We start from the raw sequence: 17,489 nt of genomic DNA on the forward strand, positions 1-17,489 counted from the left end.
CTTAGTAAGTAAGTAAGTAAATATAATGAAATAAAAGTGACATCCATAAACCCTGTAAGTGTGTGAGATCCAGGTGCCATCATATAGAACACAGACAAAAATAAAGTTGGTAATAAAAGCTGTATTGGTGCTCCAGGGTCAGAAGCCTGCTGCTGGGGATGGGGTCTTTGTTTAATCTCACAGTGCCTCATTTCCTGGCCCATCCAGGACAGGCAAGTCAGGCACAGATTTTGTCTGTGCATTGTGCAGTTTCTCACAAGGTCTGGGTACTTGCTCAGCCTCTTCCCAGCTCCTCCTCTTCACGTCAAGACTGAAGCTGCCCAGTGGCCAGCCTTCTCTTCTGCATCTTGGCACAGGGGGCTGGTCTAGTGTAGGATAAAAGTGGAATTCTCTGCTGTCTACAGGGCTCTCTCCAGGGAACAGAGCATGAAACCCAAACTTATATAAAATCATATCCTGTTTGCAAATACCATATTCCCTCCGCTTCTCACTAATCGGGTCCCATAAACCCCAGCACAGCTTGAGAGTCCATTCCTCATCTAAACAAATGCCATAAGCCCCTTTATACTTTTACAACCATGTCAAAAAATAATATTGCCTGCCAATAGTGATGTGATTGGAGTTGCCTCCTCTGAGCCATAAAAGAAGCGCAGAGTCTGTTATCAATTTCTCTAAGTGTACCAGGGGAATTATGGGTCGATTCAGTTCCAAGTTATAAATGACAACTCAAAAGCCACAGAAGCGTTTGAAGCTGGGAGCTGATGACGACATTATCATAAAAGCCTGCTCGTCCTTGCGTTTGTGGTTTTTTTTTTTTTTTTTCTTTCTTTCCTTTTGGCCTATCAAGTGAAGAGGGTAAAATAAGGCTGAGAAATGACTTCAAGATTTCTTCACACAGCAGTAGGTCAGATGGCCAGGAAAATAATCACTATTTTTAGTGATGTACCCCGAGGAGAGAGAACTAACATGGTCTTGCTTGGGCTATTGTTTCCAGAGTCTCCTAATGATCTCTTTCACTATACAATGGCCAAGGCTCAGATTTGGCAAAATGCTCTTTCCAGTGGTGGGTTCTCTTGCAGTGGCATTACTTCGTAATTAGAAATGAGTCATGTCCTAGTAACTAAGAAAATGAGACACCAACACAAAGAAGTTTGGAAGCCCGACACTGTCGCTCCCAACAGTTCTGGAGAGGACATTTTAAAGGATCCTAAATGCTGCTTGTCCATGAGTTGCCTGACCAAGAATCCGATTACCGCAAGCAATTGTAGGGGAAAATCTAATAAGAAGCAGAGGTTTTCTGATTTCATAATGTCCCAGGTCTTCTCCTCAAAAGCCAATTAATCCATCAGCATTCAGTAGCTGCACATTAAACCCAGAGAGAATGAAGCTCTATGTCCAAAGCAATGACAGTTTACATTAAGGATTGGAAATCACAGAGTACTTTTGAATGGAAGGCAATGGGTCTATCTTAGATAATTTGAACCAGAGGAGTCTTTTAAGACAAAAGTAATTACCAAATGATTCCAAACCTCCATAGTGCATCCATAACTCTAACCTGGACTACTCCCGAGTTCATACTGGCTGCCTCTTGTTATGTTATGTCTGTGGCTATCCTGAAGCTGAAAATATAGGCTGGTTCAAATCCAAAGGACCCAGAGTTCTTCCTAGGGCTGTATCCAAACTAAAAATCTAAGGAAGCAAGATGGCTCAGGTATGGTCAAGAATATGACTTGGTTCATTTAAATAACAATAATAATTAATAATAATAATTATAGGCCCAAGATGGCTCATTAGGTAAAAACACTTTTGGGAAACCCTGATGACCTAAATTTAAGCTTCAGAATTGATAGTGAAAGGAGAGAATTAAGCCCCCAAACTTTTGCTGACTTCCACAACCCTATCTTGGGTGCTCCACAACTCATATACACATAAATAACAGATAAAAATTTAAATATTACTGCACAAACACACAAAACTACTGAACCATATAAGTTTGCCATAGTATCATCAAGTTAAAAGCCTGGCTCTGCTATATGTGTGCTCACATGCATACTCACGCGCGCGCGCGCGCGCACACACACATTTACCTGGGCCTACCCAGGAGACAGAGGAAAATGTGTTAATGAAATGTCTTTCTCAAGTCCTCTCCAGCCTTCTCCAGCGCTAGGAAGGCTGCCTGACCCTCGTGTCCTCCTACCTCTGCCCGTACACCATTACCCTCCAGCCCTGCTGCCGCCATCCTGACCAGGGCTACGTCCAGGATAATAATGAGGGGTTCTCTGTGGTCCAGTGTGCTTCATGCTGGGTATACAGAGCCAGCAGGAGCAGCTACTGCTCATTCTTTAGGTACTTAGAGAGTTACTGAAGTCGTTCGAGCTGAAGATTAAGTTGACTTGGTATGGGTTTAGTGGGATGCACTCTTTCTCCTACAACAGCCCCTCAGGATAGTAGAACAACTGGCAAAGGCAATGAAAGCCGCTTCAAAGTCATTTATCCTCTGCTTTTCAGAGTTGTCCAGCAAGCTCCCAGCACCACAGGGAGTTTGCTACAACTAAAGTGGGATGATGACTGTTTTGTGTCAAGGATTAAACAGCAAAAGTCTGTGGTGAGCTGTTAAGAAAGGGGCCACATCAGGTACGGAGGCTGGAGGGTGGAGTACAGAGTCAGCGGCCATCTGTTAATGATGAAACCCACGGAAGAATCCGAAAAGCTGCTCCACAGCATCTGCATGGGAGTGTGCACATCTAGCCCTTCACCACCGGCTGTGTGATTTTAAAAACTTGACGTCACTTCTCCAGAAACTCAATTTCTCACCCTCCACATAGGGTGTCATTAATAATTACTGTGTATGGGCTAGAAAGACAATTGGGTTACTAAGAGCACTTGCTGCTGAGGATCTGGGTTCAATTCCCAGCACCCACAAGGTGGCTCACAACTGTGTGTTACTCCAGTTCCAAAGGACCTGATGCTTTCTTTGGCCTTTTCCGGTACTAGGCATGCATGTGGTGATAGTCATGTGTGCGGGGACAACAACCATATACACTGTTAAAAATGACTTCTACATTTTCCTGGCTTCCCAAAACTCAGTTGTGATAAACTTTCCAGTCCAAATGAATAATGATTAGTGTTGGCATTTTATTTCCAGAGAGGCAAGATCGGGGAACAAGAAGTGATTCCTAAGCTAGGCATCATTAAAATCATAACATAAACAGAAATTTATGGAAATTTTCTATATAAGACTTAGCAAAGAATTGTCAAAAACATGATTTTTTTTTCTCTGTCTCTTCAAAATCTACCGATTTTACTTGATTTAAATGCCTTAGTCCCTGGAAACCTGACCTAGAGTTATTCTGTCCCGACATGACTTGGCACTTTCTGTTTCAGAATGAAGGTTTGTTACTGGTAAAGATTAACTTTAAATAGATTGCAGGCTATAGGGTTTGTTCTAATCATCCACAAAAATGTAGGCATTTTTCTTCATGTGTTGCTTCATCTGAACAAATCTGTCCTTGAAATGTGGTATAAATAATCCTGGGTCAAAAGTCTTTGTTAATTATTGAAGACAAAAACAACCTCAAGGGGCTCACAATATGTCCCATAATGCAAAGCACTTCATGTGACTTGTATTTTCACCACCAATATAATGTATGTGCAGAGCGGGTGAAATTCTACAGAGAATGGAGTTCTGCTGCAAAATCACTTAAAAGTCTCTCCTGGGAATGTCTAACCAAGCTGCTCTCAGGGAATGTGTGTCTTGTCTCACAACTTGAGTGGAAAGGCCTCTCGTTTGGTATAATTCTATGCTGTCATCATCTTGAAATCCATAAATCTGTTTTGAACAGGAAGCTCCGGATTCGGCAACAAGCTCAGAGGGTCACATAGCCCTTTCTGCAAGGCAATCCTCAGAAATCAAGGGAGAGTTTTTATAAGTTCATGTAATTTTAAAAGCAGTAGCAAATTTATACTTACCCCAAGTCCACCACAAGGCAATGAGGAAAAGAACTTTCGAGAATCATCACCTGCACAGTGTGAAGATAAGAAACACAAACATTGTAAATGGACAGTTCTTACTCTTTGAGTATTTATCAACATATAGTATGCCATGTGTATTCCTTATTAGAAAACTAATGAAAATTTAGACCAATCAGAGTTAATTTTCAGAACACACTGCTTGTTTATACATGTATACAGAACAAACTCAAAGCAAACGAAAACAGAAAACACACACATACACACACACACACACACACACACACACACACACGCGGAATTGGTTAACTCACATGAACAAGCACATGTAAATAAAATTTGGCTTAAAAATTTGCTTTTTTATGTTACAAAAAATCTTCAAATCATGATTCCCAAGGGGCCTTTTGCTGTCCCAAGTGAAGATTCTGGCCTGAGCATCAGCTAAAACTTCTCCCTCCTTCTTTGCCTAGAACAGTTCCCCAAGATGTACTTGACCTCCGTGCCCTCTGACTCTCCTTTGCATAAGCCCTCGTTGGGGGGGACACTGTGAGTTCAGGTTTAAGGCAAATGCAGGACAGGGATGCAGGATAGGGGTGTACCCTGGCCCGCCCAGCCCATTTTACCTTCAGGGCATTGGGAAATACACTCTGCCTTCCTCAGAAAGAAAACAATTTTGGTTTTTGTTTGTTTGTTTTTGTTTTTGTTTTTTATATAGAATCTCATTATGTATTGCTGCCTGGTGCAACTCACTCTGGAGCCCAAGTTGCCCTTGAACTCCCAGCAATCCCCCTGCGACAGTCTCTAAAGCGTTAAACCACCACAATAAGTTCAAAAGAATTTTAAAACTAATGCAGCAATACTGTTCATTATCATTTTAAAAATTGCAACTTATGGAAAGGAACTCTGTGATCTACTGAGTTTATTTTCCAATAGGGTGGATGGTTCAAGCCACAAGGTTTATAAAAATATGCACTGTCATTAAAAAAGTTTAAATACAGTACTAGGTGGTGGTGGAACTCACCTTTAATCCCAGCACTCAGGAGGCAGAGCCAGACAGATCTCTGTGAGTTCGAGGCCAGCCTAGTCTACAGAGCGAGATCCAGGAAAGGCACCAAAACTATAGGGAGAAACCCTGTCTTAAAAAAATTTAAAAAAATAGTTCAAATATAGTTTCTAAAATGTCAGTCAATCCTTTCTATTAATTTATTATTTTATTTGTATGTGTTTGGTCAGGATATATGTATGGGCACCACCTGTGTGCTTAGGATCCCCTGGAACTGGACTTACCAGTAGTCATGAGACATCATGTGGGTGCTGGGAATCTAAACTGGGTTTTCTGCAAGAGTAGCCAGTGCTCTAACCACTTAGCAACCCCTCCAGAACCAGGAACTTAGTTCTAGAAATGTATGTGTATATTTACATATCTCAGTCTACCTAAGGTATAAGTAAGATCAAGTACATCAGAGGCCGCTACATTGTTTGCAAATTTTTAAAAACATAACACAATAATAAGGATAATATCATTTGGGGGATGTCTATTGGTATAAACATAAACAATGTAAAATTTAACATATATCCTGAAATATTAATTGTGATTATTTCCTGGAATTAAGGTAGGGTGCTCAGTATCATTGGTGGAACCAGATACAAACTTCCACCTCACCTATGCTCCGCTGATGATCAATGAAAAGCCAATTAAAATTGAAAAGAGGTTTGTGGTTTAAGTCTAAAAAGACAGTATTGTCACAGAAGAAAGCTTATTTTAAAAGCAATAAATTTTATGAGTTGATTTTTAATACAACCACTGACATGGAAAACTATAGAGAAAAATCATGCATAAATGAAAACATCCAAGTAGGTAGAGATACTCCCTCTTAATAAACAAAAAATTGAGGTGTAGCTCAATGACAGAGCATTTGCCTGGAATGCACAAAGCCTTGGGTTGATATAATAATACTACAATTGGAATACTGGCAGCAGTAAATGACACTTGAAAACAAAACACAATAGGAAACTTAGGGACAGGAAACAGACTCTTGAAATCTGTTCTCTGATCACAGTGCCATTGCACAAAATTACTGACACACGAACAAGTGAGCGCACACACACAAATAAATCAATAAATACTTCTGCATAACACTGCAGGAGGGTAAATTTTTTTAATATTGCTATTATTAACAAGGGGATTGATGTATCCCTGAGTATTTTGCAAAAGTAGATCCATACCTCAAATCTGAATTAAAAACATTTTTAATATCTGAACTCATTATCTATGAGCAAGTAATAGAGGTAAAGAAACTGTTGTAATGCAATAAAGTATTTTAAAGAAGTTATGTAAAAATTCATTAAACTCTAAGGTAATAAGGGAAATAAATGTATTTAATGATGTTTAAACCTTATTTAGGTATATGATAATAAAAATGAAATAAGTAATTGATAATTTTAATTTAGTTGTGTGAAAGAAATTTACTTTACTTACTGAAATTATCGCTTGATAGCACTATATTAACTTATCCATGAACTGAAATCTGACAGCCAGGAGGTAATCGAAAATAGCAATAATAATGGATGATACCTTAATACCATAGAAAATCTTCTACTAGAAACTAGTGAAGGTAATATTTTCAAAGTATCATCATATAAGGCCCAGAGTATCTAAGTAGATAAATGGGTATCACAATAAAATCTAATTATTTTGTAATCCATAGATGTCTTTTAAGATACAAAGACTGATCAGTCTGGTCATATTGAATTTTTATTTAAATCTTCCTTCTAATCCTAAAACATAATCATCCAGAGCCTAGTATCAATTTTGAGTTAGAAGTTACGCCTCCCATTTTTTTGGGAAGGATTGGGAAGTCCAAAAGTTGCATGGGACTGAACAGGATGGATGAAGTAGACAGAGCATCTTGAGTCTGAGTTTCTACAAACAGAATAGCATCATTCCAGTCTATTTGAAACAAAAAAATTACAAGCTACAATAATCCAAATTCCACAAAATATCTAATGCAACCTTTTAAGAGAACCTGGTAATCTACTGAGAGCTGGAACTGAAGAAGATCAGCTGTACTTTTCATTCTCCAGACAAGCTCAAGGAGTTCTGAGTGTTCAATGTTGACCACAGTGGCTGACCCAAAGGCTTCAGAGAATGTAGCAGCCCTGTGCTTCCTGAACTAGGGTAGCCCATACTGAAAGTGTCGCCTTGATCAACATAGTTATCTGCAATTCGTCAATAAAAGTATAATGTTGTCCAAGTTCAAAACTCACTTCATTAATTAATGTCTTTGTTCTTCAGGTGTGGGATGGTGGTTCCTAAGGAGGACTGTATACATCAATTCATGCTCACTAATGTTTACAGCCTGAACAATCCTCGTTGGTTCCGATGAAGCCCCAGAGCAGGTAGTTTAATGACTACCTTGATTACACTCTGGAGCTTATTTTCTAAAAATAGGGAAGGTGAAGCTTCTACCTTTATCAAATTAAAAGATAGACATGTCTCTGCTTAAATACTTGAATAGTGTGTCTGTATGTTCAAAGTATGATTTTACCCAAATACAAAGACCTAGATATGGTGGCAGACTCTTGAGATGCTGAGGGGGGAGAACCATGAGCTCAAAGCCAAACTGAGCCACATACACAGAACCAAGAAAAAGAACCAAGAAAAATTATTTAAACTATAGATATTTAAATTGACTTATTTGTATTTGTGTGTGTGTATGCGTGTGTATGTGTGTGTTATACATGAATTTAGTTGTACTAAATAAATTGCTTACCAGAACCAACTTTGAGCAATATTCTAAAAACTGAAGAATTTCTTTATTTTCTTTCTGCTTAGTTCTCCCAAACTGCCAGCTCTGTCCTGATCCACACACAGGCAGGGGCACAAACTCACTAGTAAAGGCGTGTACTCATTAGAGAGACTTGCTACTCATTTCAGAAGGCCTGGGATGTGTGCATAACTACTTACCTCTCTTAACTGCTTTCCATGATGGTTCCTATATGCAGCATACACTTGCTCTAAACTACTAAGGGCCAGTTACCATAAGTTATTTTGAAATAATGTTGAATTAGGTAAGAGAATTTGATAATTTAAGATTGATTCAATAGATTCCTTCAAAGAAAAGAGGTAAGTTTAAAATGTTTATTTTAAGTTAAATCTGTAAAATGAAATTATTTCAGCATGTGTTTCCAAGTTAGGTATTGTTATTCAATTATAAGAGGTTATCAATAAAATACAACTTTCTACTACTGTTTTGCACTAATATTTTCCAAAAATATTGTTTCAAGTATCCATATTAAATCTTGTTGCTTAAATTTTATTTTAAAATATGATAAAGTTTTAAAAAGTCATCTGTTTCATTGAAACAAATTATATTAGTTTCCTACTTGCAGCATTTATTGTAATATTTGGTTTTCAGAAGTACAGCATATATTTAATGGATTAATTAAGACCTCCAGTTTTCATTTAAATAAGGTACTCTGTTGTCTCCATGTGTTGAGCTCAGAAATAAGAAGTGAACGATAGAAAACAAAAGATAAGGGTAAAAGAAATTTTCATAAAGGATGTAAAAAGGTCTTATGATCTTTCCATTTAAAAAGATGAGCAAACAAATTTGGTAACTCAAATATTTCTACATGTGAAAACATACCATATAACTGAGGCTCAAATAAAAGTTGGTTTAAAAATAAGCATTACACACTCTGCAGTGTCATTTTGTAATGCAGACTTCTCCTGATCTGCATTGGCTTCTATCTTACTCAACTCACTCCAGGCAGCAACTGCTGGAAAAATGGATTTTTTTTTTTTTTTTGCCACACTGCTTGCCAAGTGTTCTGAGCTGACACCAGCATTGACTAATGACAGTGCTGGAATGTGCTGTTCTCAGTAGAGTGGAGGCCTGAACAGACCTAGGAGTGTCCTGGAGTCCAGCTTCTGCCCGTCCAGGGGGCTGGTGCCATACAACAGTGAGTGATGTTCAGAATGAACAAGCTGTATTTCCTCCAGGCTGGCTTTTCGACCTTGAATTCTCTGAAAGAAAACAACAACAACTTACAGTCCTCCACTGGCAGCACTCAGAAGAAATGAGATCTCGAGTCACATTTAAGATGATTAATAACCGGCTCAGATTCATCATGCAAAAATGTGACATAGATTTTCTTGGTAAAGTACCATAATAAAAATTGGAAAATGAGCAGATGCAAGATTCAGATAAATAGGCATCTGATGACATAAAGGTTATTCCTTTCTGGCATAAAAATAAACTTATACCAAAGAAATTAGCAATTGACTCTTCTGTATAAAAGTGTCTGCTTAAGAACAAAGAGAGGGTACTGCTTGTATAATAAGCAAATGTATTAGTCTCTGTGTTACACTGGCCTGAAGAGGAAGCGGGAAGGCAGATGAGATTAACACCACTAAAGTTGACTGCATTGGATTTTCAACATCACAATGACAGCAATTATTTCATGCATGTGCCCCTCGTGGTAGCTGTACTCTAGACCAACATTTCTCAAAGTGTACCCAAAGGATACATACAGCTCAGGGTCTGATTATCAATGGTCTGTACTGAGTCAGTGTAGAAATTTGTAGTTAATATTTAGAAACTTACAAAACAATTTGACAGCATTTGTGTGTGTGTGTTTCAAATCTAACAAAATTTTGTATGTCCTCAACTTCTATTTTAGTCTTAAAATAATTCATTTAATGTATTTTATAAAAAGTATTCATTGGTGACAGACTTGCAATTAAACAAAAGCAAATGCTGCTGATAATTTGAACAATCTAGACCGACTCAATGTTTTATACTCAGGCTCCTGAGAAAATTTCACTCATTTTAACAAAGAACTGAGCTCATAATTGTCCAAACTATGCATTATATTAAATGTCAATTAGCCAACATGTGGTCTTCCCGGCTACATTCCTTGGTTAGTATGTCTTTTAACATGATAAAGGTCATTCTGACATACGGTGTTAATTCACCTCCACTTCTGAAAACTGCTGTGCTTCCTAAAACTACACAGACAACATCAACGCTACACGTGACCACAAGCAAGAAGTGAGCTAACACTGAGGCACAGAACTTTGGTGAGATTCAAAAAGAATCTGTTCTTCCATGCTGCAGAGGAAGAAAGAAGCATCAGGTAAATTGGAAGAGCATCTCCCTAGGGACCAGGACAATCCCACCCTCAGGCTCCTGGGTGTAAGGGGATGAGGCTGTAGGCAGGCCAGTCAGTGTTGATACATGGTTCACTGAGAGGGCAGACTGGAGAAACGCTGCATAGTGACCCTCACATTTTACTGTGCAGGAGGCATGGCTGTGCTTGTCATTAAAATAGATGATCAGGTCACAGTTAGAGAGGGATGGCAGGGGCCACAGAGGAAGGGGATGATGGGAAGCAGAAGGCTCCCAAGACCACCTTCACGTCCCAAAGAAACAAGCAAATACTTCAGGAATTTTCTTTGCCATAACTTTGAAGTTCCCTGTTCTTGATACGATCATTCAGCATTATGTAAATCCAGTTTATAGTTCTAGAAAACTATACTTTAGAAGGATATACTTGAGAGAAATTATTCCTAAGTAAGATGAGAATTCTAATGTGAAAGATTAAGAAAAATTTGGTAATGATCAGATTCTGCTCTGATCAAGTAACAAACATCCCATAGAAGTCAGTGAATGGCTGGTAAACAAGAGATTTGGAAATGTTTATGAAGGACCAAGATGACAAAATAATTAGAACAACTAGTAAAAGGTAAAATGAGTAAGAGAAAGTTGAAAGTCAAGAGCTCAGAGATTAAGTTTAACTAAAAGATTTCAGAGGAGGAAAGTCCCCCATTGAAATCCTGGTAACCCCATGGTTTGGGTCATCTAAAACTAGAATGAGCAGAGGTCAGGAAACAGGCAGAGAGCCAATCCTAGTCACATGATGATGGCCACTTAGTAAGGAGGCAGCAGCCTTTCATAGACACATATGATATATGCGGATACAGCGAAGCACCAACACATTAAATAATGTCAACTATTTCTATTGTTTTTCGATTATTGGAGACTGGACCCAAGACCTGTACACTAGGCAAGCACTCTACCACTGAGCTCCATCCACCGCACTCTTTGTACACTATATTTTGAGCCTAGCTCTTACTAAGCTGCCTAGCATGGCCTTGAACTTGCAAAACTCTTGCCTCAGCCTGGGATTACAGGCTGTACTACCAGGCCATGCTAACAATGTCAATTCTATAGCTGATATTTAGACTAATGTTTTGAATATTATACTATCCTAAACCCTTATCATGTTCCTCCCTCTCCTTTCCTATTAAGACACTGAATTTTGCCCATGGTATAAAATGAAACATCAATAGTGTTTTTATAGCTAGTCAAATACATGTTCATACTATACACTCCATGCTTGCCTCAAATATTTTTTCTTATTCTTCAGTGATGCAAATGGCATTCTATTTGAATGCCCAGCCATGTGCCAAACAAAAATCTATAACAGGATTCAGGATTCATAGTAGTAGTAGTAGACAGTCACTGGTAGTAGACGGTTACTCAAGGGATGACAATCATAAAAGGATGCCTACTGAATTGCACTTGGGTCAGACTGAGGCAGTAAGAAAGCAGCCGTGCAGTTCTACATGACTTATTTTGAGTATCCACTTCTATCTCATAATCTATCCTTGCTTCATTATTAAAATGTATGACTATTTATATTTTCATTTTGATAACTCAATAGACACAAACATTGCATCTATCATCTATCTATCTATCTATCTCTTTATCATCTATCTACATTGTTTGAAAAATAATTGTATTCAATATAAGGAAGTAACCATTCTTTTCCTGTGTTGTTTGTTACTTGAGACAGGATCTCAGCCTGACCCCCAAGTCACCATCCTCCTGCCTCAGCTTCTTGGGTTCTGGGGACACAGACAAGAAGAACTGATTTCTTGCCAATCGCCTTTGCTTTTGTAGCTCCTAGAGAGAAAGCAGCAATAGAAGCCAGCCGCTGACAGGCCTCTTCCCCTGCAGAAGGAGGAGAAAGCATGGTTTGAGACTTTCGTCTTCCCGTGGGAACTCAGACAGCTGAGCTAAGAGACCCTCATCTGCAAATGTGCTCTTTTCAGCACCATTGGTGTGGCTCTGGCAAATGTGCTCTTCTCAGCACCATTGGTGTGGCTCTGGCTCACCCTCTCTTACCTCTGCCTTGCACTAGTCACATTCATCTTTCCTCACACAGATATCTAATATTTCTCATTTTAATTTAGTCTTTCATTTGTTTAGGCTTAACTATAGATATTTTTATCTCATTCCTTCTCCTTCTAGTTCCCATGTGCCCTTTATTCTTCATTTTTCCCTCAGGATGCTACCAAGAGTCAAAGGTCAAGAGCATAATGAATCACAAAATGGGACAAAGTGCTCTGTTCATCTTAATTTAGGGAGATGGTTTCCATTCTCAGAAATAACAATTCTGAAGGATGGTTATGTAAACTCATCTATGATATTCTGACCCAAAGTATTTTTGAGAATTCTGAGCATATTGGGACATTTAATACATTTAAAAGATATGGTTTATCTGGGGAGCTCCTCTGTGTTACCCAAATACAGGCCTTGGATCTTTGTCTATAGAGGCAGACAATAAGTACTTATATCTCTTCTAATGTCTTCTTAGTAAGAAACACTGTGGGGTAACCTGTGTTTATTCCTCCTTTATCATTCTTTGTGTCTTGCCTTCAATCAATGTCCACTGAAAATCACGAAGGAGCCAAGGCTTAATGAGTACTTGCCCTGTGACAATGTGTATGCTCAGATCAACACAGATCCAAGATGGTTTCTATTCAGATTGGAAGTTAGACTAAAGTCATGTAGAATTACTATATCATTGAGTCTCACAGTGCACCATGGTTCTTTCCTAAAGAAATAGTCTTTCTGAAATAAAGCCCCTTAATGCAACATGATTATAGAAAGAATGTTCTGAACATGATCTACAAAGTCATACTGTGACAGGATAAAACATGGCCTGCCCACACCCACCCACACACGGAGCACACACACGGTATAGATTCATGTTTTTTTTTTCTGCCAAGGAACAGAGAAAAAAGGAAACAGTCTATTCCTTCCTCTCTTGTGTTCAAAGCCTGGATTGAGGCCAGTGTCCTAATCAGTTCTCATTGGCCCTGGAGGAATCAGAACCTTTTGTAAAATATAATAAAGGGCATAAAATCATGATAAAATGCATGAAAAAGCAGTGCCTTTGGTTAGGGAACTAGAAATAATTTGGCAGAACAGATGGATTGCATTGGTTTGGTATTATTGAGGACATGAAAGGGCTCATTCTGTGGCGGTTCCAAACGAAGAGAAAATGTCCAACTTAAATTTGACAAGTCAAAGTACCTGCCTTTACTGGAGAGAGGGGAACTCCATTTTCTTTAATCATTTTCAAAGTAGTGACATATTAGGCAAAACTGTCTACTGAAGTGTCTCAATTTCTAAGATTTCCTCCATTATTTGTAAGTAGAAGGATGTGTTGATATGTTTTTCCCCCTCAGAAATCCACAGAGCTGCAGTCAGAGTGTATGTGGGGGATGGACAATAAGTAACTAATTATTACCAAAGTTGCCTTCTGCAGCATATGCGATATTTAACAGCTTGAGCATGCTCCACTGATTATTCTTCATACACCGTTTTCTCGGGATACAGAAAAGCAGGCTCTCGTGACTCACGCACAAGTGTATCTCTTCGCATTCCAGGCTGCAATCAAATGTCTAACTATTACATACAAGACTGTCTGTAAGTCCCTCAGCTCCATCACCCCCTCACGTACAGTTCTTCGGCAGTCACCGTTTCCTCAGAATTTAGAATGTGGAGTGAGGTAAGGAAGCAGGCACTGAGCAAGCATCCATGCAGGTTTGTGGTTCTTTCTACTGGCCACAGGGGAACAGAGCAGATTGTAATTAGGAGCCCGATTTCCAGCCCTAACTCTCCCAAGTCATACAGCAGAATAGCTACCCATGAGGCATCTCCATTGCCCTTTGTTTCTTTATGTAGAAAACAAAGGTTTGAATAAACTATTTTAAAGTTTACATTCAGCATTCAATGATAAGATCCTGTGTGAAAACAATAAAATGTATGCATTTAAAACTTAAAACACACTTCACTGTGGTTTATGAATTTGCCTTGAGGAAGAAAATGCAATTTCAGTGAATGTATGTTACTGTGTTTGAGGCAAGAGAAAGGCCTCAGGAGGATTTTCCACAGGCATCCATCCCTTCCTGAAGCCAATGTTTACAGTATAATCACAGCTGAGCAAAGGAATCGTTTTTCAGAGCTGGTGAGATGGTTCAGTGGGTGAGGGTACTTGCTATCAGGCCTGACAACCTGGGACCCACATGGTAGAGGGGAGAACCTACTCCAATGTCACCTCTGCCTTCCTCCCCAACTCCACACATAATGAATAAATACATTTAAAAAGAGTGTTTTTAAAATATGTATTCTTATATTATGAGGGCTTCAAGTAACTTTTCTCCCAGTTTTTTTTTTTTTTTTTTTTTTTTTTTAATTTGTGGGATCATGTAACCTGTTTTTGTGTTCTTTTTGGGTGCTGCAGATTGGACTCACTAGATGGGCATGTTCTCTCTGAGTAATGACCCCTTTGTGTCTCCAGTAAATCCTTATAACTATAACTCTCTCGTTTCTAAATACATGATCCAATAGCTTAGGTCAAGAACCGTGCCAGAGAACAATGTGCTCTTCTCACTAACAAGTGAGCTCTGGAGTAACCAACATTTGGGATGACAAAAGATGGAAGAAGGGCAGGAAGTTCTTTCCTGTCTTCTTCAACTTGCCTTAATATTATTTAATTCAGTAATTATAATTCAATTACAATATTTTTAAATGTTCTAAAACCCTTTAGAGAACTGGCAAACCCCATTTTACTATAAATGTCTTCAGAAGTAATGAACATATATGGTTTATGTGTTTAATTTTTATTTGCATCAAGTTTAAATGATTATGTTCACCTGAAAATAAAGGGAATCCCAAACTATGATCCCTTACATTAACTGTTCAATATTCATTATTTTGTGAAGCAGAATCTCATAATTACTTTTTAATTATAAATGATTTAGAAGTTTGGCTTAAAAATGTTTTTAAGCAGTAATCATGCATATAACAACTTTTTTTCGATGAATACTTTGTGTTGTTTGTACACTGAAGGTTTTAAAAACCTAAAAGTTATATAACTATTCATTTTTAATTTTGGACACAATGTTGCTGTTCAAGCAGCCCTGCCTCAACTTCCAGGTACATGCTGAAGAACAAGTTTTCCTGTTTCCTTTTGATTTTTGTTTGTGTTTTCTCAGACTAATACTTACTGTTTTGCAGAATTTTTAAAATTTGAAATCCTTGTTATAAGCTGCAAGTGACTTTTGTGATTATCTATGAGGGCCTAGCGTACTATGAGATACAAATGCTTCTTGAAACAAGGCCTCACTCTCCCCTACCTTACACAGCACAACCAGCTCATCTGCTCTCTTTCCAAACACCACATTCTTAAGAAACAATTCATGAGCCTCCTGGCTAGAGTTGGCTACTGCTCTGTGCTTGCCAACAAGGCACAAACATATTAGAAAAGATTCGTGCAAACTAAACAACACAGTAAGCTGCTATGTGCTGCCACCTAGTTAGAGTGCGTGCTCTGTAAAACGAATGTTTAATTGGGTTTCCATTAACCAGCAGTCTCTGTGCTTTGCAGTCTTGATGTCAAAAAAGCCTGTGTATTCCCGAACTTTCTCCAGAAAAATTTATTTCCCTATATGGGTTTGAAAAAAGTATTTTAAGTTCAGTTTTGTGTTCAGGGAAGTGTGCTAGAGGTCCTGTCCCCAAGCTTCAGGGCCATCTTATGATTTCCCACTAAACTTGGTCTCTGTTTGAGAAGTCCCAGAAGGGGCAACAGTAGCTTGGTTATGTCCCAGAATTGTTTGGTAATTACTTTGTGTTGGCACTTGAATAAAAGAGTTAAACATTTCAGCACAGTGTGCTGCTTAGGTTTTTTTCCTTATGAATTAAGCAAAACAAAGTTATTCAATATTAGTCACAAGGAGGCAATGCAAATTCCACATAATATGTAATCCAACAAAAGCATTATAAAATGTTATTATTCTCAAAACAAATGTGAGAGCAAGCAAATGTCTGTGGGTGGTTTGGTGGGGCCGGGAGTTATGGAAGCTTCTGGAAAACAACTACAAGTGCATTTCTAACAGATGATGGGTTAATCTGCAATTTTTTTCCCCACTGAAGAGTACATTCTTCTCTTCAGGAGCACACATACTTTGGAAACCAGGCTACCTAATCAAAGAGCTTATTTCTGTAGAGGACTCTAAATGACCCCTCTGGATCCATTTTTCATGGTGACCCAAAAAGTTGCTGGCTTTGTTTTTTGTTCCCAAGAGAATCACTAACTTAAGTATGAATGATTCAGTAGGGGAAAACATTAAATGGTATTGGCATGGAGGACTACTAACCGCCTCAGCCTTTTAAAAACAGTGCCACACCATGCCAAAAGAGGTTATCCCATGTAACCACCGTGTTCTAATGTAATAAGGACTTGTATTTTCTCTGGCACTAATCAGGCCTAGTCAGCAGAGCCAAATCACACTTTAGTTCCCAAACTAACAGCAATGTGTTTACCACAACATCCTTGAGAGTTAAGTCTACTTGGAAGCCAAGAACATATATCTCAGATGAACTCCATGGCAATTCTGATTTCATACAATACTAAAGATGGAAGCAATCTGAGCAAATATCCTACCTAACACCTTCATGTAGATACAAAAGATCCAATAATCAGTGAGGTTAGATGATGTAAGGAATACAGATGATTAAAGGCAGAATCAAGGTTAAATATAAAAGTGACCAATCATGTCTGAGGAATTTCTTTTGGTTAATTAATGAAATAAACATTTGCTTTGTAGATCACTTATTTGTTTAGAAAGAAATAATAGTTTTAATAATTTAAAATGATGCTTTTTCTATGATACCATTGTTACTTCATAAGTATAAAATCACCTAGTCTGTAAGCTGCTCATCGGCAGAATGGAGGTCCTTGTCTTTTGCCCTGGGTGAATTGAACTTCAATACAAGATGAAACCAGAGGAACAGGAAGGGGAGCAGGTTACTCAACACAAGGTCTGGGATGTTGTCTCCTTGCTCTAATGCACAGCATCCCCTGCTCTTCTCTTGTCCCCTGAGTGGGACCTCTGGAGCTGTAAAAACAGTGGAGACAGGTGGCCACAGTCTGGATCACCTTCCTTTCCTGAGCCTACTCATCAAGAATCTTAATAATCACAGAAATGTACAACTAGTGATTTAAACCCTATTAAGACTTGGTAATTATGTATATGTTTGTATGAACATTTGATCAGGGTCTGTCTTTTCTCCTTAGCCTCCTCCTAACAGAGGTATCTAGAAACCTAAATGCTTGATAAACACCAATGAACAGGTGCATCACAGTTGCCAAGACATGGT

At 38.5% G+C, this 17,489-nt stretch overlaps 1 protein-coding gene across 14 annotated transcripts in view; it reads right to left on the minus strand.

Annotated features, from left to right (window-relative positions):
• Hdac9 (histone deacetylase 9) overlaps positions 1-17,489 on the minus strand; it is an 848,903-nt gene that overhangs the window by 213,438 nt on the left and 617,976 nt on the right. For all 14 annotated transcript variants that reach the window (XM_037210966.1, XM_037210967.1, XM_037210965.1 and 11 more), the window contains 2 exons: positions 8,878-8,998; positions 3,970-4,019 (listed from right to left, as the gene is read on the minus strand). In XM_037210966.1, coding sequence (XP_037066861.1) covers positions 3,970-4,019; positions 8,878-8,998 — 171 coding nt within the window. The remainder of the gene's footprint in view (positions 1-3,969; positions 4,020-8,877; positions 8,999-17,489) is intronic.

Source organism: Peromyscus leucopus, chromosome 14, assembly GCF_004664715.2.
Source record: "Peromyscus leucopus breed LL Stock chromosome 14, UCI_PerLeu_2.1, whole genome shotgun sequence".
NCBI lineage: Eukaryota > Metazoa > Chordata > Mammalia > Rodentia > Cricetidae > Peromyscus > Peromyscus leucopus.